The following is a 19614-nucleotide window of genomic DNA, read 5'->3' as shown; positions in this document are numbered from 1 at the left end:
AAAATCAGTTTATATATCAGTGAATTTCAGTCATAAGAAACTCTTTTCTGAAAAAATCCCACTATCAGAATGGTACACTCTTAACTATCTTTTTTTAAGAAAATAACACAACTATGCCCCACAAATTATGACCAAGCTTGAAAAGAAGTCTCTCTTTCTTTACTATGTAATGAAGACGATGTCATAAAAGTACATAACAAAGCTATAGAAAAATCAGAGAAATTACAGAAAATCAGAAGCTCCCTAAGCCCTATTCAAATATTTTAAATGGAAATAAAACATTAATGGCTTTATTCAAATAAATACATATTTTAATAGGTAAAATGCATCTGAAACATGAATTCTTCCTGATTCTAAATTTCAGACTACATAAAAAGTCAAAATGATGGGCTATACTGGCCAAAGGTTGGTTACAAGAATTTTTATTTTGCAAACTATACAGAAACAGTAAAAAAAGAAAATGCATTATACTTTTCAATATTACATAAGATAAACATTAGATTTAGTATTTACCATGTAGAAATTAATTCAAATAAGAATCTGATTTTCCTTTTATTAATGATGGGTAATCAGTGACTCATTTTTAAATTATACAACCTGCAGTAATACATTATACAGGTCATGTCAATTTTATTATGGGCAGAAAGAAACAGATAGGATATGAATGAAGATGATGGAGTCTCAGAATGTCTACACAATTAATTAACATGCTAACATAAATACAGTGATTAAAGTAATTTTCTCTACAGTCAAATCTTAAGTGCTACTCTACACAATAAGTATAATCTAGACCACATGGTAATTACATAATAATAGGAAAAAAATTAAAATAATCCATTTTCTTCATTCCAGCAGCAGTACCTATACTGGTATTAATTTGGTAATTGGGTGTGCTTAGCTATTGCCTAACATCCTATACTGGTATGCATGCTAAAACCTCTCTAGTTCTATTTTGCAAGGCACCTTTACAATACGTTCTATAAGTTTCTGCACTAGTAACAGAAAACAACGTGAATTATGATAAAGAGCAAAACTATTTCCCGAAATAAGAAAATAAAAAGCATCATTATACATTTATTAAAAACTACCTCAGGGCAAGTGACAATACTCTGAAATACAGTAATTTATAAAGATAACAAACTTTAAGCAAATCTTTTTCCCAATGTAAATATTTTACGCTAGTCTGATTAGAGAGAAATACAGAGAAACCACAAAGGGTGAAGCAATGATTAAGTAAATAATGATAAAACTTGTATGACCTTGACATGAAACCAAAAAAAGGAAGGACAAGAAAAATTTAGAATTACAGAACTGGTGCTTGTCCATGCTACTGCTTTTGAAAAATCCATTCAATAATATAGCCATTTCCTAATAACAAACCTAACTACAAATGCAAAGGAGGACTTCACTTCAGTTCTCCCCCCTGATTTTTCTCCATACCTCTGTTTAATTAAAGGCTGGTTGAGATGCTGCTTGAGCATCAATATTTTTCTACTGCAATACATTTCTGATTCATTAAATGGATAGTTGCAGGGCCTGAAACACGGACAGAACTGAAGTTAGGTCACGGTATGCAATCTGAAGAGGACATGCACAGTCCCAAGTAAGGGCAAATATTTTTTCAGCAGAATTTTGAAGAGACTGGTTGGCCTTCTAGTGTGTTTTGCACATATATATATTTTCAGTAGCACATAACATTTTTTTCTTCAGGCTAGAATTCCAATGTGTTTTCTTCAGCGCAAAGGAATTTAAAAACTCAAAAGCACATGATATAATTATTCTTATTTAAACAAAAAAGTCTATGACTCCAGCTGCAATGTTTGAAATAATCATACAAAATATACATATTTGTTAGAACCCTTTTGATCTTCGAGAGCAAAGGGATTTTATGAAATATCTCATGAAATTTAGAAAGGTACAACCTAGGGACCTCTTAATATTATCAAATATATCCATCATGATCATCGTCATCATCATCATCATCCCCTTCATCTTCATCATCATCTTCAATTTCATCTTCATCATTCATTATTTCATCTTCATCATCTTCATCATCTGTCCATTCATGGAAATCACCAGAGGCAAAATCACCTGAAGTCTCTAAATCAATAGCTAAAAAGGCATGATAGTTATAGAAAAGACTCACAAGATACACTATATATTTATAGTATATTTTACATAATCATACAAAAGGCACACCAGAATATTTCTTTTCAGGACAACTACAGAGTGTTACATAAAAATAAAATTGAAATAATACGAAGATTCTCTTGACATAAAATATCCCCCTCAATATTGAATTAATTTCTCAATGTTAACAAAACAAGACAAATTTTATGAATTTGCAGAACTAAAACGAGTGCTAGGAATGATTTAAAAAATTTAAGTCCAACTCACAGGTGGCAATAAACACTACTGATAATATACCCTGACTATTGTTCACTTCTTACATATCGTCTTGGCCTATATCAAACTGTCCATTTATCTAGAAAAGATCCTGGATTAGATGGACAATAGGCCTGAGCTTGTACCTCAGATACTGTGTACAATTTACTCTCTGCTTCAGGCTATGTTCTTTTGTTGGAGATGTGAAAAGGAGTCATAAATTACTTTTTTTTTTTTAAGAAAGAGGAAAAATACTTTTTTTTTCATCTTTTATATCTGGGACATCAAATAAAGGTGACATGGGAATTCTTGGAAGAAGCTGCACAATGCTGTAGGGAAGGGAAAAATAAGGGAAGATTTAGTGTGCTAAAAACTTTTGGCAATTCCCTCAAATATAAACTGAAAAAAATGTCAAATTGAATTCACTTGCATGCTGATTACCCAAAGGAATTTCATGAAACATTCTGGGACTTATCTAATGCTCCTCTAGAAAATTAATTTTTCCTGGGTTTAATGCACTATGCCAAGCACGTGTTAGGGGTCTATTAATAGTTGACACAGTAACAGGAGTTCCAAAAAATAATGCAATAACAATAACAAATTATAATTTTTTGGGTTTTGTATCAGAATCCATGTAGTTGGGTCCCACACTTCTTACTGAAGAAATTTAACCTGGCTGGCAATCAGAGGGAATAACACATCTAGAACAAACACCACAGAAGGTTCCTAACTTACCACATTCCGCTGCGCCGTTTGTTCTGGATCCTGACACCTCATTGCCGTATCTGTCCACACACCAGCACTGCCCCAGACTTCCATGGCACTGACTTGGTTTGTAATACCCATCCTCGTCACAGAAGGGGATGTACTGCCCTGCAAGATAGATATAGAGAGATATAGATAGATATGTTGAATAAGTATATTAAAGTCCGTGTCTTGGCCAATGTCACAATTATAGCAGAAAGCATCTGCCTTTTCCTGTTTCATCATTTCAGACTTTACACTGACTACACTGTACTGCTTTAGCAGTACTAAATTCAATTGGCTCAAAGTGACTGAATGGATCAAATATGAGAGGAAAAATATCACATATCAGTCTTGGACTGATTTCAAGTGATTGATTTCACTCATAAAGTGAGTGATCTTTCTTAAATTTTTTTTGTTGATCCTGTGATACATATTTCTTACTCTCGAATATCTCAGTCCAGATTTTCACTGTATTCTGGTGAAAAGGCTCAAATGTAGGAGCTGCCCTGAATGGGAAGTTCTGTCATCTGTGGAGTACAAACAAGTCTGAACAGTAAGGGCCTGACTTCCTGACTAACAAACTATCTACTACAAGGAGTTATTTGTGTTTAATATGTATTTTACAAATCATCACATACTAATATTTAATTATTCCACCACAGAAGACAAATGCAGCAGAACACACCACAAAAAAAACTGTAAAAAAATTGCATTTATATATACAAGAGGGGCTTATTTTTTGAGGCAGTGACTTGTCTACAGCTGAACAATTCACTGTTTATCATTTGGACCAAGTGGAGATCACAATGAACAAAGTATTCATATGAAAGCATTTGAAGAGATTGTTCTTGTTAGAAACCATCCTTATGAGAAATACAGTTTTGATTGCTTCAGGCCAAGCCTTTTATTTTACACAGCTTTCACACAGTGGCTAGTGGTAAATGAAAACTTTACACTTCAGAAATATTGATGCAGTATAAACTGATTCACAACAAAGATTTCAATTACTTACAGAAAATTACAGCTAAAGGATCAGCAGAAATACTACATTAGGAGTATCTTATGCTGTCCCCTCTGTACTGTAAAAATGTACCTTCTATCAGGGTAATAAAACAGATGTAAGAGCTTTTGGTAGGTAACATAATAAAACCAAGTTTAATAGCTTTCAAAAATTTCATAAGTTTTGCTGCTGAGATTTACTGTGGTCTATCTTCATTGGATTAATATTGATTTTGTGTTGCTGTTTAACTAGGGTTATTTATGTAAGTAATAAAACCTTCAAAAGAATGATCTATGGCTCACCCAGGAGCTTCTTTCCTCCTTGCTGCTTCTGAATGTTACTGAGTTCTGTCTGGCAAGGTGGGTCTAAAACAACATAAAAAATGTTAAACAGGTTACACAGTATCTAGGACAGAAAGCACATGACTAGTTTTCAGTTTGCTATGTTGTAAGGTCACTCTAACTACTGATCTTATGAAACACACATCTGAAATAAAAGAATTACCTTGCTACAGCTTCAGAATTATGAATCTGCACATCACCATGGATTTGTGCAGAACCACACATAGTTAACTCATCTCCAAGTGAGCATCTAGTCACTAGTCTGGAGGATTGAGGAATGCTAGACCAAAATAGTAACTCTATCACACCCTACTTTACTGTTCTATAAAAGTCTGTGCAACAGTGAAGCTTGCCTCATGTATTAGCTAAAAAGAGGACAGATCTTTTAATTTCCTCCCTTTTGTCCTTTTTAGAAGTCATGTTCCAATTTTGTATTCCACACTAAGAAAATAAGACCTTTTTCTTCACTAAAGTTTGAGAGATTCAGTGATTCTCTGGCAACAGTTTAAGACTGGATCCCATAGGTATGAAGGCCCATGTGCAACAAACTTAAAAATGGAGGCCAACCTTTAGATTGCTCTAAGAAGCAGAATATGTATTAAAATTCAGTTTTCCATTATTCAGCTACAGCTTATTCTACTTCTGAATCATTTCATTTTTTACTGTCCATAAGAGAAAGTAGCAGTATGCGCCATGAATGGGAAGAAAATAAGATGTGAATGTGTTTACATCACTGTTCAGTAAGTGAAAGAATCAAAGACATCTCTGAACACTGGCACTGCATACCACATTAGACCATTATTAGCACCAGGGCACTTCTCATTCTGAACCAGCAATAGAATTACTCAGTTTACTCACAGGTGTCTTTAGCTTGCACCGTTCCCAGACAAAATCTTACATTCCATGAATATTAAATGAATTTTCCATTTTAGCAGACTCTGATCATTTATAATACGTCTTTGCCATGTACTTAACTCAAGGATCCCCTTTTCTCCATACAAATAGAAAAATGTATTCTGAGCTGGTTTAACGATGAGTAAGGCTGGCCTAGCCCACTGATGCAGAACACATGTAAGACCAGAACGCAGTCACTACACAGGGCACTCTGGTGACAAAGGCCTAGATGAAGTGAGGATCAAAAATATAGTTCTGGTGAACACTGGGCCTCGTGGCTGGCACAACCTAGTTATTGCAACAGGCCTCTGATATTATCTAAGACAGTAAAGAAAAAGTAGTATACAATAATAATCCCTTACTGGCAGCAGGCTATTCATTTATCTTGGTTTTACATTTTAGATAACATTTACATAGACAATACATTTAAAGAAGCTTATAAATGTTCCAGTGGCCTCAGCTCTGGTGGGCCTGGCTTTTCACACTAAATCTAAAATGATTTTTTTTAAAGTGAAGCCCTTAAGGGCAGGTTCCACTTTCAAAATACTGTCAACAGGAGTCTTAATGCCAGAAGAAATTTTCAGGCGTTGTCTTTCCAGTAGATGAACCAATTTCTCTGTTTGCTCTTGAAAAATCACTGAGATTTGATATCACTGGGTGAGTATAGGATTTTAATAATTCAGTCTTTGAGTATTTTTTGAGGCTACAGTATCTTTTTTCATTGTAAGAAATACTTTGAGGATGATCATGCTCACAATTTCATTACCTTTCAAAACGAAGAATTCTGTCTTTCCCAGAATTTGATGATTTAAACTCTTTATGCTACAACATTCTGAGAATCAATTATTTCTTAAATTAAAAGTATTCTCTACTACCATTAATTTAATAAATGACAGTCATTTATCATAAAAATATCAGAGTTTATAAGGATCTAGGAATGGGGTGGATTTGGCAGGGTTAGGTTAATGGTTGGGTAATGTCACAGAACATTTATATTCTATTCTATTCTATTCTATTCTATTCTATTCTATTCTATTCTATTCTATTCTATTCTATTCTATTCTATTCTATTCTATTCTCCTCTCCTAGAAAAGAGTTGGGAAATATGCCACTGAAGAAGAACTAGTCAAAGAGGAAGAATACATGCATTTTTTTCCCATGAAAAACAATCCTAAATTAGAAACATAGATACGCACACAAGAGCACTAAAATGTGAAAATGTAAAATTTACAGATAATGCCTAAAGGAAAAAAAAAAATCTTCTTTTATAGCTATAAATCTTTGGTGGCATAATTACAAAAAGGAACACCACTAACCAAGAAGTAACAAGGCAACACGAGGTAGCTATTTACCCAAAACACTCTTTTTCTCAGAAGTTAGGTCTTCAAAACTCACACTTAAGCTTTGCTTCTCAGGCAAAAAACAACAAAAACTCTTAACAATACTAAATCACTCTGGTGCCTAAAACTGTCAAACAGAATAGCAGGCTGGAAATTCAACCAATTCCTTTTGGCTCACAGCACATTCCTTTTCCTCTCTTCCAAATCTCTTTATTTGTAGGTCAGTTCCCAAGTTTGTAAAGCTTTTTTTTTAGATTTCTGAGATTATTTTTATAAGAAAAGCAGTCACTGGACAACTTATGGCAGTCTTGAGCCAAGGAAAAAAAAAATCCTTTACAAAAATCATGGCTGTAGTTTCTCTTGAAATAGCAATGAATCTGACTGCCTGAAAATCTGAATACAAATAAGGTATCTAATCACTTTCATCCTTAATCTACTTTCACAGATGTGGTAGGAATTGTCCTTCTGGTCAATCAGTGCATGGCTAGGAGTGAGTCATGAACCACACAACACCAGCCATTCACAGTTCATCAGTGCTCAAAGTACTGGTGAACACCAGAGTATCCAATGCTATTAACACTGGCCCTTGAGACACCAATATCCAGTCATGTCAAGAAGTACTTCCAGACTAGCACAATTAAGCTTTGATTTACCACAATAGCACATTAACAGTTCAGCTAGAGTCAAACTGCAGGTTTGACAATTATTTCTAACAGATAGGTCTCAAGGAGCTATTACTCACACAGTGAGCCTCCAACTTTCAGAGATTCTCCTTCTTACTCTAGATCTAAACAGTGATTTTTCACCAATCAAGTAGGTAATATTTGGCAGAGCCCATAAGTTCTGGAATATGGTCCACTGCAGATACGACTGCAGTGACATCTTGCCTGCGCCAAGCATTATAATTGTTGGACATCGAAGGTTTGCACTTCAGGGATCTGAAACATCAATACTGCAGTTCAAGAAGTCTGCCTGGGGATCTCATTTATGACCATCATTTATTTTTATAAAAGCATGTTACATCTTCATTTGTAACTATCTATAAATATATTTGAAGTTGTTGCAATCTTAAGACTGGTAAATACAAATCATGATAATTATCATTCTTCTATAATAGAGACTGTTTTTAAAGCGATGAAGATGTCTTCCAGGTATGGCAGACAGAAAACACATCTTCAAGCATCTGAAGTGCTGGACTAATAGATCCATGCAGAGGCCTGTTGTAAAGAAATACTTTGCTGCTAAGCATTAATACTCTCAGCAAAATTGGCTGCTCTCCTACTCTAAGTCAGTGATGCAACAAAACAAGGCTGCCGTAATCAATTATTGGAAGAAAAAAGTTCAGTCTATAAAAAGGCCAACATTACAAAGGCCTCAGCATTTCAGCAAGCACTAAAGTGTCAGCATTGAATAACTAAGGAAGTAAGTTTTGAAGATAGGTGCTGAAACACTTGCATGGATTGTTGAAACTAGAGAGCCATAGTGATCAAAGTGTACAGAAAGACTTGCAAAGAGCACTGGCACAGTGCAGATTTTTGATGTATTGCAGAAATGCATTTTAATGCCTTAGATATACCTCAGAAATACTAAACTACATTTAAGGCAGAGTAAGGGCAAGAAAAAAATGCAGTATCACTGAACTGTACCTAAGTGTTTAACCATTAGTCAAGGCAAGACAGCTACTACAGGAAGATCATCTCCATAAGAAAGACCTGACTTCAGGATTCATAAAAAAGTTGCCTATCTTGACTAGAATTTCAGTGCTCAGTAATAGATCTAGTGTAGTGTAATCAAGCAGAAAGAAAGAAAGAGGAAGAGTTTCAAGTACTTGTCTAATGCTGACAGTCTTGCATGGTAAAACTAAGATCAAAGACCATGAGGGCTTCTCGGGTAACGACTCAGGCTAACACTATGTACTTTTAAAAAGTACAATGAAATTGCTATCCCAGTATGATACATATGGTTGACTAAATTTTGTATTCCCTTTAGAACAACATTAATCATGAAGAGTACTGTAAAACCACTGATCTACCCAGAAAGCACTAAGCTCAATGAATACAGAGAACTGCTCTATATGGCTTGAAGCATTCTGTTAATATCAACTTATTTTAATAAACAGCAGAAAGAAGCTGCTGAATTTCTCAGCTTTTCCATCTCCTTGATATTAATAGCGAAGGCTCAGTTAAAAGCCTTATTTAGATCATTCCATCAAGTAAAACATAACCAGACAGGAACATATTCCATGGTTCAGCATAATGATGCCAATTACAGAAAATTCAACGGGTCACTAATACACTAGGGAAGTAGGGCTCAGACAGTTGTGCAACAGCTAATAATAAGACATGACAAAAGAAGACTACAAGATTTTTTTCTCCTTACACCAAAAAATGGAGAATACAGATTTTTATGACAGTGTTAATTTCAAAGGACAACAGGCATGTTTAATGTGGAAGGGTTGCTGAAACTCAGATTGCACTTCATATACAATGTTTAGGAGACATCTTTTTACTGCATACTCAAACACACTGTGGTAACAAACACAATGTAATCTGTTTGAAATCAGCACCTTATCTCAACACCATTATCAAGACAGTGAGGAAACTGGTAAAAAGGGGAAGAAAAGCTTGATAATGTTGGGTTCTACAATGTGAAGAATCAGTGTCACTGAAAGATGGATCTGTTGGAGTATCATTAATAAAATTCCACAGTGTTTAGATCAGTCTTTACAATACCATCCTCGGTTTCTAACAGTACACTGAGCAAGTATTATGCACAAAATGTGTTTATTAGATAAGAAAATGCAAAACTACTTAAAAATGATCTGTGGAATGATTTTCTTTATGTGCCCTGGTTATGGCATAATATGAAATTGGTGGAAAAAACTTGGACCATAGTAGGTCACATGTAATTTTGTGGACTTCCTCTGGCTACAGGAAAGAATTATACTGCTGTCCAAAGACTAAGAGTACTTAGATATTAAGCTGAAATTATTGTGCTGGGATTTTAAAAAAAAATTTATTTTATAGACAAATGACCAAAATGTTCTGTTCTTTAAGAGCTACATTACTTCTGGGATGGATTATTTCTAATTTGCTAGTGTTGGTAGCAGTATATACATGCTTATAAAAAATCACACTAAAATTATTGTTCTACTATAAAACAAACAAGGTGTTTTGAAAGTTTAAATGTTAACTTTTTAACAAGAAAGTTACCAAAGAAAAGATATCTGCTATTTAGTATTTATCAACAGAAGTACAGCTTTATTTTTACTTAGATTTACAACTGGCAGATATAGCATGATAAAAACCTTTATTTCCACAGAAATCAGAATGAAACCATAAATGTTGAATGATAATGTGAATTTATCATGTGAGTTTTAAGGGTACAAGTGAGAATTAAAAACTGATACTAAAACTTTCAAAAAGGCTGAATTAGCTTAGCAAACTTTCCACCAAATCAGTTTTATCTCTTCTATCGGCAGTAGAAATTTGAACCCTAGTCATTGTTTATCCTTTAGAAAAACTCCCTCATGTTAGTAAGGAAAATGCAGTGGTTATTCTGACCGACTGTAGACAATATTCAGTCAGTGAATTCCTTGTTACTTTACAACTAGCTTGATTATATAATTTACACGATGTCTCACCTATGTCTAAAATTGTTATATATTCCTCAGGAAAATAATGCATATAGATTGTGTTTATTTGTCTAACCAAAATCACATCAGAACATTAACAAGAGATTCAACCAGGCAATAAAAACCAACTGGTTTTGGGTCTAAATGAGTGGATATAACTTTTGCCATAATGTTCATTCAGCTATTTTATTAGGCTCATTGAACATTAAGATACCCTACATTAGCAATAAAAAAATTTACTTTATAATGTAGGCAAAGTAGACTGGGTATAATTTAAGTAATTTTGTTCTTTATTTTAATCTCTTTCCCTCTACATACATACTAAAGTTTGGCATGAGGAACAATATAGCAGTAAAAGCATTAGTGGCAGTGTTGCACTTAATGAGTCCTTGAATTTCTAGCAAGTCGTTTGGCTTTTTTATTTGTTTGGTTTTTTTTACTTCATTTTAGGTATTCACCATATGTCACAAACCTTAACACAAATTCAGTGCACAGCATTTAAGAGCTTGTAGTTCACTGTAATCTTCTTAATATGTTAAAAAAAAGATAAAGCCTAACAAAAAGGTCAGTCATATACACATGCAGGCTGATCTCATCTTTTACCTTGCTGTCTTTGGAAGCAGTAGCACCACTCATTGTTAGATATCAAACTGTCTTTGTACGTGTCACAAGAATTGAAGAATGCCCTGGTGCATGGCTCATTCTTGTCAAGGTAAATGCTTCCAAGTTCTGACTGGTCCAACAACAGGTCATAGTTCGTATCAAGCCTATTAAACATCCAGCCAAGGGAGTCTTTGCAAATTGGCAAAATGCTGGTATCAAATCCTAAGAGACAAAACAAAAATAATAAAAATTATATAGGAGGAAAGCTGGAGCAGCTGCTGATCCCAGCCACCACAAAAGAATGCTGCATCATGGAAATAGCTCTGGCGATACACAGATAACATAAATAAACAGTATATGCTATTGAAATGCACACAGAAATTATATGTCAGATTCACTTTTAAAATGACTAAATTAATCTGCTAAAGAATATCAATCCTATATTCAGCCTCAAAACATATATTAATATGAGTTTTCATGTAAGATGTTATATATATAGCACACACATTATGTAGAGTAATAAATGATAGATTATTATTTCCTGGAAAAAAATACTGACAAGGTATTTAAGTGGTATTGCAAATCAGGAGAATGAAGCTTAAGTGGCTTGCAAAGTTTACAGAACATGTACAAGTCCCTGCTTGGTTTTTTTTTGGTTTTTTTTTTTTTGTTCTGATAACATACATTTATCTATGAAAAAGGAACATGACAGTCAGTCTCAGCAACGCTTTGAAAATTGTATTTTATCATTACATGGTGTACATTGTATCTTGGAGGAGGCCATGTAAGAAATTATTGCTAACAGCGGCCAGCTTCCAGTATCATACTTATCTATAGAGTTTGCATCTTCCTAAATCACCGCTTGAAAAAATAGCCAAATGGAACTGAGTTACTTATTCCTGTAGCCAGACCTCACACCTCCTATTTGTGTTTCCTGCATGCACTTTAAAGTACATGCAGACTTGCCTATGGACATGAAAGGGAAATGCAGAAAGCAGCAGGCCTCTTGGCTGTGTGGAAGCTGGGAGCTGCAGATGACACAAACACGCCCTTTTCCTGGTTCATGTGCCGTGGGTCGTGGCACAGCAGCATGTGGCCAGGCAGCTGAGTATGCACCCTCATACAGAGCAAGTTTGGTGCTACTAAACATCATTCTTCTTGAAACTTTTAAGTTAAAAGTGAGCACAAAAAATATTCGATTGGTAGATATGGCTATAGAAAAGCTGACATGAGAGTATGCAGGAATTCCCAGTTTCTACTCCTGTTGAAAATCAAGCCTGCCTACCTTTGTTGTTGTTCTGACAACAATAAAGAAATTGGAAAAGTGCTTCTAAACTGCTAAACAGGTTTAATCCAGTGATTGCATTTAGAAGTCATTAGATGTCCTTTTAGATATATACCTATATATGGAAATGCCTATTCTGTGGTAGAATGACCATTTCAGAAAGGAAAAGAAAGCTGATAGCATCAAAACTCCCTGTGCAAGTCAGACCAACACATAAAATCCCTTTCCCCAGAAATCCTACATTAACAATGATTTTTCATCAGGGTGATCTCACTTTTTCTAGTTCCCTGATGATCTGTTGCATTAATTATGATTTTTGTTTGATAGAAAGAAGACCAAAAAAAGCAAAAAAATTTAAGCAAGCCATGTTTTCATGTATTTAATATAATTTAAAAGCATACCCAAGCATTCAGCCAAAGATACCTTTCCCTTCATCTTCAGCCCCTGATAAAACATCAGGACAAAACTTATTTTCTGTGGATTACAAATAGCAGTGAGATACAACACCCAACTGAATAAATAAGGATCTAGAGTAAATGCCTTATGCAACCTCATCTGTAAAAGGTATCAGAATTATTCAACAGGTACTTCTGATTAGAAAAGATTTGGAAGATTCTTCCATCTTAAAACTTTTTTTTCTAAGGATTTATGTTCAGTTTAACATTATTTACCTATAAGATTCTGTTCCTGAAGGCCTCTTAACACTTTCTCTCTTAATTCTGCTTTTAGCTAGAGATCCTCCTCATGCCCTTTGATACCAAAAGAGGTCAGCATGAAATATACTGCTACCTATCCTGCCTTTTGTGTACCTCCATGACAGGAGAAATTATTCTTGTACTCACAAATTTCTTCTGCGTTTAGCACTCTGGCCAGCTCACCCAACTCTAATAGATGAGGCAGAAATAGAGGATGTACGATTTAAATTAGTAAGATGCCAACTAGAAGGGAATTTAAGATAAAAGCCACTTTAAAGGTGGTTATTTAAGGATAGACCTTGTGGACCAAAATAATTGAAGATAAGCTGTAATTTCCACATGGAGGGGTATTAAGTTTATTGAAAGAGGCATCCCTTTCCAGTGATGGGACAAAATATTTTTAAATTAGCATTTGTGGTTAATGCTGGCAAAGCTCACATTGTAATATATTTGTATTTGAGGATACTAGAAGGCAGTTTTATGTTTTTAATAAACTCTACTAAGGAAAAGCAGAAACTCTCCAAACACCTGCTTATTTTACAGAATAAGCTGAGTTGGAAGGGACCCACAAGGATCATTGAGTCCTACTCCTTAGTCAGTTTCATATTATATTCTAAAAAGAAATAAATTTATCTGAAGTACAGTGAAAGAGAACTGAACATTTCAAAGCTTCAGCTTCCTGAAGGGAGGTTGTGGACAGGTGGAGGTCGATCTCTTCCACTGGGCAGCAACTGGCAGAACAAGAGGACACAGCCTCAAGCTATGTCAGGGAAGGTTTAGGTTGGATATTAGGAAAAAATTGTTCACTAAAAGAATAATAAAATACAGGAATTGTCTTCCTAGGGAGGTGGTGGAATCACCATCTCTGGATATGTTTAAAAAAAGACTGGACTTGGCACTTGGTGCTATAGTCTAGTTGTGGTGTTAGGGCATAGGTTGGACTTGATGATCTTAGAGGTCTCTTCCAATATCATTATTCTGCGATTCTGTGAAAGTTGTACACACCACTAAATTAATGTTGGAAAAATATTATATAACTGCATAAGATTTTTTTCCCTTTTTCTTGATTTCCTTAACTATCCTTAACCTGTGACTGGAGCTTATCCTCTCTTCCCATTCCTCAGGTTTTTTCTCACTTCTTCCTATACAGCTTTTAGATTTTTTTAAAAGTTATGTCCCACTAGCATCTTCTCTATTACATTTTTTATAATTAAGGACAAAGCTTGAAATTAAAAATTTTGCATTGGAGTCAGCAATATAATTAAAAGCAGATCATTTTATTACAGATCACTGATACCAACAGGATAGCACTGGAAAAATGTTATTATGTTCTAATATTTTCAGTAAATCCCATCAAAGTTCAACATAACCACAGCTGAATATTTAAATATAGAGTACGAAGTCTGATATTCATGACATACTCTTCCTAAAATATAGGAATATATTATTTTGGTACACCACAACTAATAAACCCACTTCAAACAATAACATTTTATATAAGAAAAGCTTACATTTATTAAAACTCCCATAACCTATCTGTTAAATAGTATCAGATACTGGAGGAAAATAGCACTGTGGATTATGGGGTCTAACTTTCTAAATAACTGTTTGATTTAATAATTTCTAAAACTGATTATGTTTTATCTTGATAGTAATTTATGTTTCTTTTCTCAGAGTTCAACTCTGAAGTAGTTTGTATTCTCATTTACAAGTATATTTGCTGTTGTTGTTTCTTCTTCCTCTTGTTTAGTATATACAATTTTAGTGTTGTAAATAGAGAAAAATCTGTTCTTCTTAGCTTTCGTTGGTCTTGTTTCATCAAGCCAAAGTCTTTCACAACTACCAGTCACTGAAATATAGAAATGTCTGAAATCTAGGTAAAATATTACTTTTGCTAAAATAAATAAAATAAATAAAATGCCTCAAGTATTTCAGAAGTAAACCAGGCAGGTGTTGATAGAGATAGAAGCAGCTTTGTTTGATATAAAATGGAGCACTCCACCTCTTCCAGAACTGCTACATCACAAAAAGATCATCAGGTCTATCTACACATTACCAACTCTTTTAGAGATTATTGTGGTAAAACTCTTAGTTCATTTTAAAAGAACTTTTGCTGAACTGTCCAAACCTAAAATTACCAGAAGTATTTTCTCTCAACTACTTGCTTCCTCTATTATAATATTGATAAAATAATACATCTTGAAGGTGATATACTTGGGTAAAAGAGAGAAAAGCCTTGAAGTCCATATCTAGAATTTAATATCTGCTAACATGATTTGACACATGAAGGCGTCAGCTGATACAGAACTAAGAATCAAAAAAATCACCCAGTTACCTAGACCTAGAAAATTATTGCCCAAATCACATACCACATACATTATCACGTGGAACACCAACTAGAATGCTGGGTTTACACATTTTTCAACGTTGTAACACAAAGCAATAAGCAGAAACTAAGGAATAATTAGTATAATTGAATGATAGTAATTTATTCTTGATGATTAAGTATCAGGACATTATGCCAAGGAGTGCAAAAACTGCTGCTCAGATGACTAAATTATGAAAGATGGTTTTCTCTTTCATTTTAACCACTTACTCAAAATCTATTTCCGTACACCATAATGAAGTGAACCTTTAAGCAGCTATTTCTGAACACTATCTAAAAAATATGAAGCTCATGCTCTTTTCCTGGTCTAAACAATTCCAAGGGAAAAATTATTAAGAAATATAACCATCTTACCTGGCTTACATACTGGGCATTCAAAACATTTGCTCAAAAGGAACTAACAGCTATATGACTCTTTCTGGTTATTTCTCTGGGGAGAATTTCAACTCTTATCTGCTTTCCAGGGCAAAACTATCATTTGCCTGCTTATTAAGCACATAAGTAATGTGCACATTGAGGAAAACAGCTTTTGAAGCCATGTGGAAATCAGAAGAGCATACACTCACAGGACTCCCATATTGCATTATACAGAAATTGTTTATCTAATATGTCAAGAAATGCACAATTTTTTCCAATACCAGTGTGCTGTCTGAAGCAATAAAAGTCACTGGCAAATCACACATGTGAATAAACACGCATGCACTCTTTGCCAGACTCCTGGCTGGCATCTAGACCATACGTTTTACCTGTTCAGTGTGCAAGCTGCATAGCAAGGTTTGCTTTTGTAATGGATTTCTGTAATATTGTGGTTAGTAAAAAACCTTCAGTGAACAGGATCTCACAGCTGAGACCTACTTTACACAAGCTGGGAAAAGGTTTCCCTTCCTAATGCAATCAGGACAGAGCAGAGCAGGAAAGACTAAAATAAAGCAGTGAAGACTAAAATGAAGAGGACTAAACAGAGGTGAATGCTTTTGTACTTGATCAAAAAGGTGGTGATCTTGGCGAGCCTCATCTGGCTCCACAAGATCCAGGAGACAGATTCAAGGCATACCACTCAGTCCCCCTGTCTCAGGCTGTAATACATTCCTGCTCACTGTGGTTATGTAGACACGAGCAGAGCCCAGGCTACAGCAGTATACAGAATCCCAAAATGTTCTGATTTGGAAGGGACCCATAAGAATCACCAAAAGCCAACTCCTGACCCTGGGGAACATGGGAAGGTACCAAAGGTATTTTGATAAACCTAGGAACACTGACTCTTATGTCACAACAAAAGGTACAAAAGAAAGAAATAAAGTACAACTGCAGTGTTCCTGTGAAAGTTTGCATTCTGAAGTCTCTTCCAGGAAGTGTTTTAAAGAATTTATATTAAAATGTGGGTAGGGGGAAGCAACATGAGTCCTATTCCTAGAAACTACCTCCTAATAGACTGATCAGATGAAATTTGTTATTTGGGACACCACACTTACCATTTTATTAACAGGAGTAACTGTTGGAGGAAAGCAGATAACTGAAAATAAAACAAAATAATAAAGACCCACATGTTTCATTGTGTATAATGATAATTATGTACAAAAGACTGAGTCAAAACCAATTCTCAGTCAGCAACACTGATATGGTTCATTTAGAGACCTAATTTTAAGTAGAGATGGATTCATTAAAATTCCTGTTCAGAATTAATTCTAGGCTGGATTTCTTCCAGACTCTTGCACTGAAGATGCCTTTGCATGAGCTAACCTGACACATGCAGGAATTCATTGGAAGAACCTTTCCTTTTTAGCAAGCTAGAACTATGGCTCAAGTTGTCGGCCTATTCAACTTTGCAGTTCAGCTTTATGGAACATTTTCTGAAATAATCTCAGGAATTAGACAAATTCTCAAGCCATCAGTGCTTTGAAGATATTAAAAATATTGTTTAAAACTACAAGTCTTTCCAGCTCTAGGAGGTCTTTCCTTACTCTAGGAGTAAGGAAAACCATATGGTTCCCATGGGTTCTGTCTGCACCTCAGGGTTTTCAAATATGCTTCAGCAGTGAAGATCAGGGAAATATAATTTATCACTGCATAACATCAGCTTGTCTCTTCATCAATAAGGAATTTAGGATAGTCAGAATAAAATGAAAATCTTCAAGCTAAAATAAGAGGTTGAGTATTTTATTTACTTTTCTTTACAAAATTAGTCTTTCCCTCCCAAAATTTTCTATAGGGATAGAAAATAGATAGTTTTAGTGTAATAATATCTTCCTATGCTAGTTCCAGAAAAGCCACGTATAAGTAATTTTCTTTCAGGCTCCCCAATTTTTTAGGTTATTTTCAAAATTATTTGTGTATTAGACTTCAAATCATTATATTATTTCCAAGTCATAAGAAGATTCTCTATTACTGTTCGCCTCTGGTCTTTCATCTTCTAAGAGGACAAGGTGCACAAGTCTTCTTCAGAAACAGACTGACTGTTAGCAAATGTAAACTGGAAATATACATGTATAAATGTCATTTTTGTCATTATCAATAAAAAGTGGCACTACCTCAGAAACAATTTTTTTTCAATGTTAAGAAAAGTATTCTCAGATAAGACAGAACTGTCTTTAATTCATTCTGTTTTACAGAATTATTCAAATTTTCTTAGCATGAAAAAAATACAATGAAACGGCATTTCCAATTAAGTGAAATTAATGGATTTCTTAAAAAAAAAAAAAAGAAAAAGTAATGCTACAAATTGAAACAAACAAAAGCTTAAAAAATCTCAAATATTTAAAAAGCTAAAAATAAAATAAGTAGGGTAAGAAGCCAGTGGTCACCAAGTTCTGTGAAGCATACCCTGGAAGAATTCATAGTTTGCCCTTCTTATTAACAAAAGCTAGAGTTTTACGGTTTACAAAATCCAATTTGACTTCCCTCACAGCTGGACTTTACTTTTGGAACTATTAATGCACACTTCAACTGCTCTTCTTAAAAAAAACCATTTGATTATTACATTTTAAAATGTAACTACTTAAACACAACAAAAAAAAAATCTATTTAAATATTGGAGGGGGTTAAAGACAAATTATGCCCGTACTGTTTCCCCTACTTCATTAATACTCCTGAGTCTTTTCCAATTTCAAGTATAACCTTAAAAATTCCTTGTTACTTACAAGCTTATTTTCCATCTGTTTTTCAGTACCGGTACATAAAGTGCTATCAACTAGCAAAGATGGGCCACACATAATTTAAGCTCTTTATTTTATTTCTTTTAATTTGATAGCATTCACAAATTAAAGCATTGTGAATGATAGTTGTCCTGCCAAATGAAATTGAAAGTCTGAAGTGAACATTTTGTATAGTACTAAGCCATAAATAAGAAACCAAATCCGGAAAAGCCCAAAGTTATAGTTTTGTACACATGCCTATTTAAAGCACACAAGAATAAGGCAGGTCTTAGCATTTGAAAAACAAAAGAACAGAAAAGGATCGAAGAAAACATCAAATAAGACAAGCAGAAATCACTTACGGCTTCTTTCAGGCCTTTGAACAATTCTGGTCTTCTTATTCTGAATTCCACTTTCATGAAGTGCCTTAAACCAGTCTCTCAATCTGTTTGCAACTTCCCTGAATTCCAGGTCACTGCACACTGAAAAGCAAAATGCAGAGTTGTTTAATGTTTTTCTTCAGGGTGCTAAATAGAACTTTTCAAATTATGCTAAAACAAATCCCCCAACCCCCACAAAACCCAAACCCCATATAGTAATAGAAACAGATATGTTCCACAGATTTTTAAATTTATTTAATTCAGCTGCATTGCTTAGGTATGCCTTCAGAACCCAATGAAGGTCCTGAGAAATAAATACCTGCAGTATAAAGGAATTATAAAATTACAGATGCCAAAGAATAGAAAACTTCTTTTGCAAACTAATACACAGTTGTAGCACAGGTATTTTCACACCTTTCACACATGAGGCTGAGACTCCCATGACAGTCTTTTGTCTTTTCATTTCCATGTTCATTAAGGCAATACTAATTCAAGCCCTACCAGAAGAGGTCAGAGGTGAAATTTAGGCAGATAATCACGAACACCCAGCCTGCTTTCCTGTGTTGAGGCATGAAAAGAGGAAATAGCATTGGCAGTAAAAGTGTTTCAACAATGTGCTGGAAGTTTGGAATACTTGGAATGGAGTTTCACAAGCCAAACCTGTAAGCACATAATGGCAAACAGGCAACTGTACAGCCATTTGGGGATGGAAAGGATGTGTTCTTTGACCAGAAATAGCAAAGGCAGAAAAAGCACACCAGACCAAAGAGAGCATCTGTAGTGCCAAGAGCAG

The 19614-nt window shown here is 34.6% G+C and overlaps 1 protein-coding gene across 4 annotated transcripts in view; it reads right to left on the bottom strand.

Moving 5' to 3' along the window:
- Positions 1–406: 406 nt before the first annotated feature.
- Positions 407–19614, bottom strand: part of SPOCK3 (SPARC (osteonectin), cwcv and kazal like domains proteoglycan 3) — a 379716-nt gene continuing 360508 nt past the window's right edge. For 2 of the 4 annotated variants that reach the window (XM_072928423.1, XM_041715842.2), the window contains 5 exons: positions 18804–18923; positions 10945–11166; positions 4435–4497; positions 3121–3258; positions 407–2112 (listed from right to left, as the gene is read on the bottom strand). In XM_072928423.1, coding sequence (XP_072784524.1) covers positions 1943–2112; positions 3121–3258; positions 4435–4497; positions 10945–11166; positions 18804–18923 — 713 coding nt within the window. In that variant the 3' untranslated portion in view covers positions 407–1942. Of the gene's footprint in view, positions 2715–3120; positions 3259–4434; positions 4498–10933; positions 11167–18803; positions 18924–19614 lie in introns of those variants that run through there. The other 2 variants (XM_072928422.1, XM_072928424.1) reach the window with 2 other exon arrangements.

This window comes from Taeniopygia guttata, chromosome 4 (assembly GCF_048771995.1).
Source record: "Taeniopygia guttata chromosome 4, bTaeGut7.mat, whole genome shotgun sequence".
Lineage (NCBI taxonomy): Eukaryota > Metazoa > Chordata > Aves > Passeriformes > Estrildidae > Taeniopygia > Taeniopygia guttata.
This window is presented reverse-complemented; position numbering and strand designations above follow the sequence as displayed.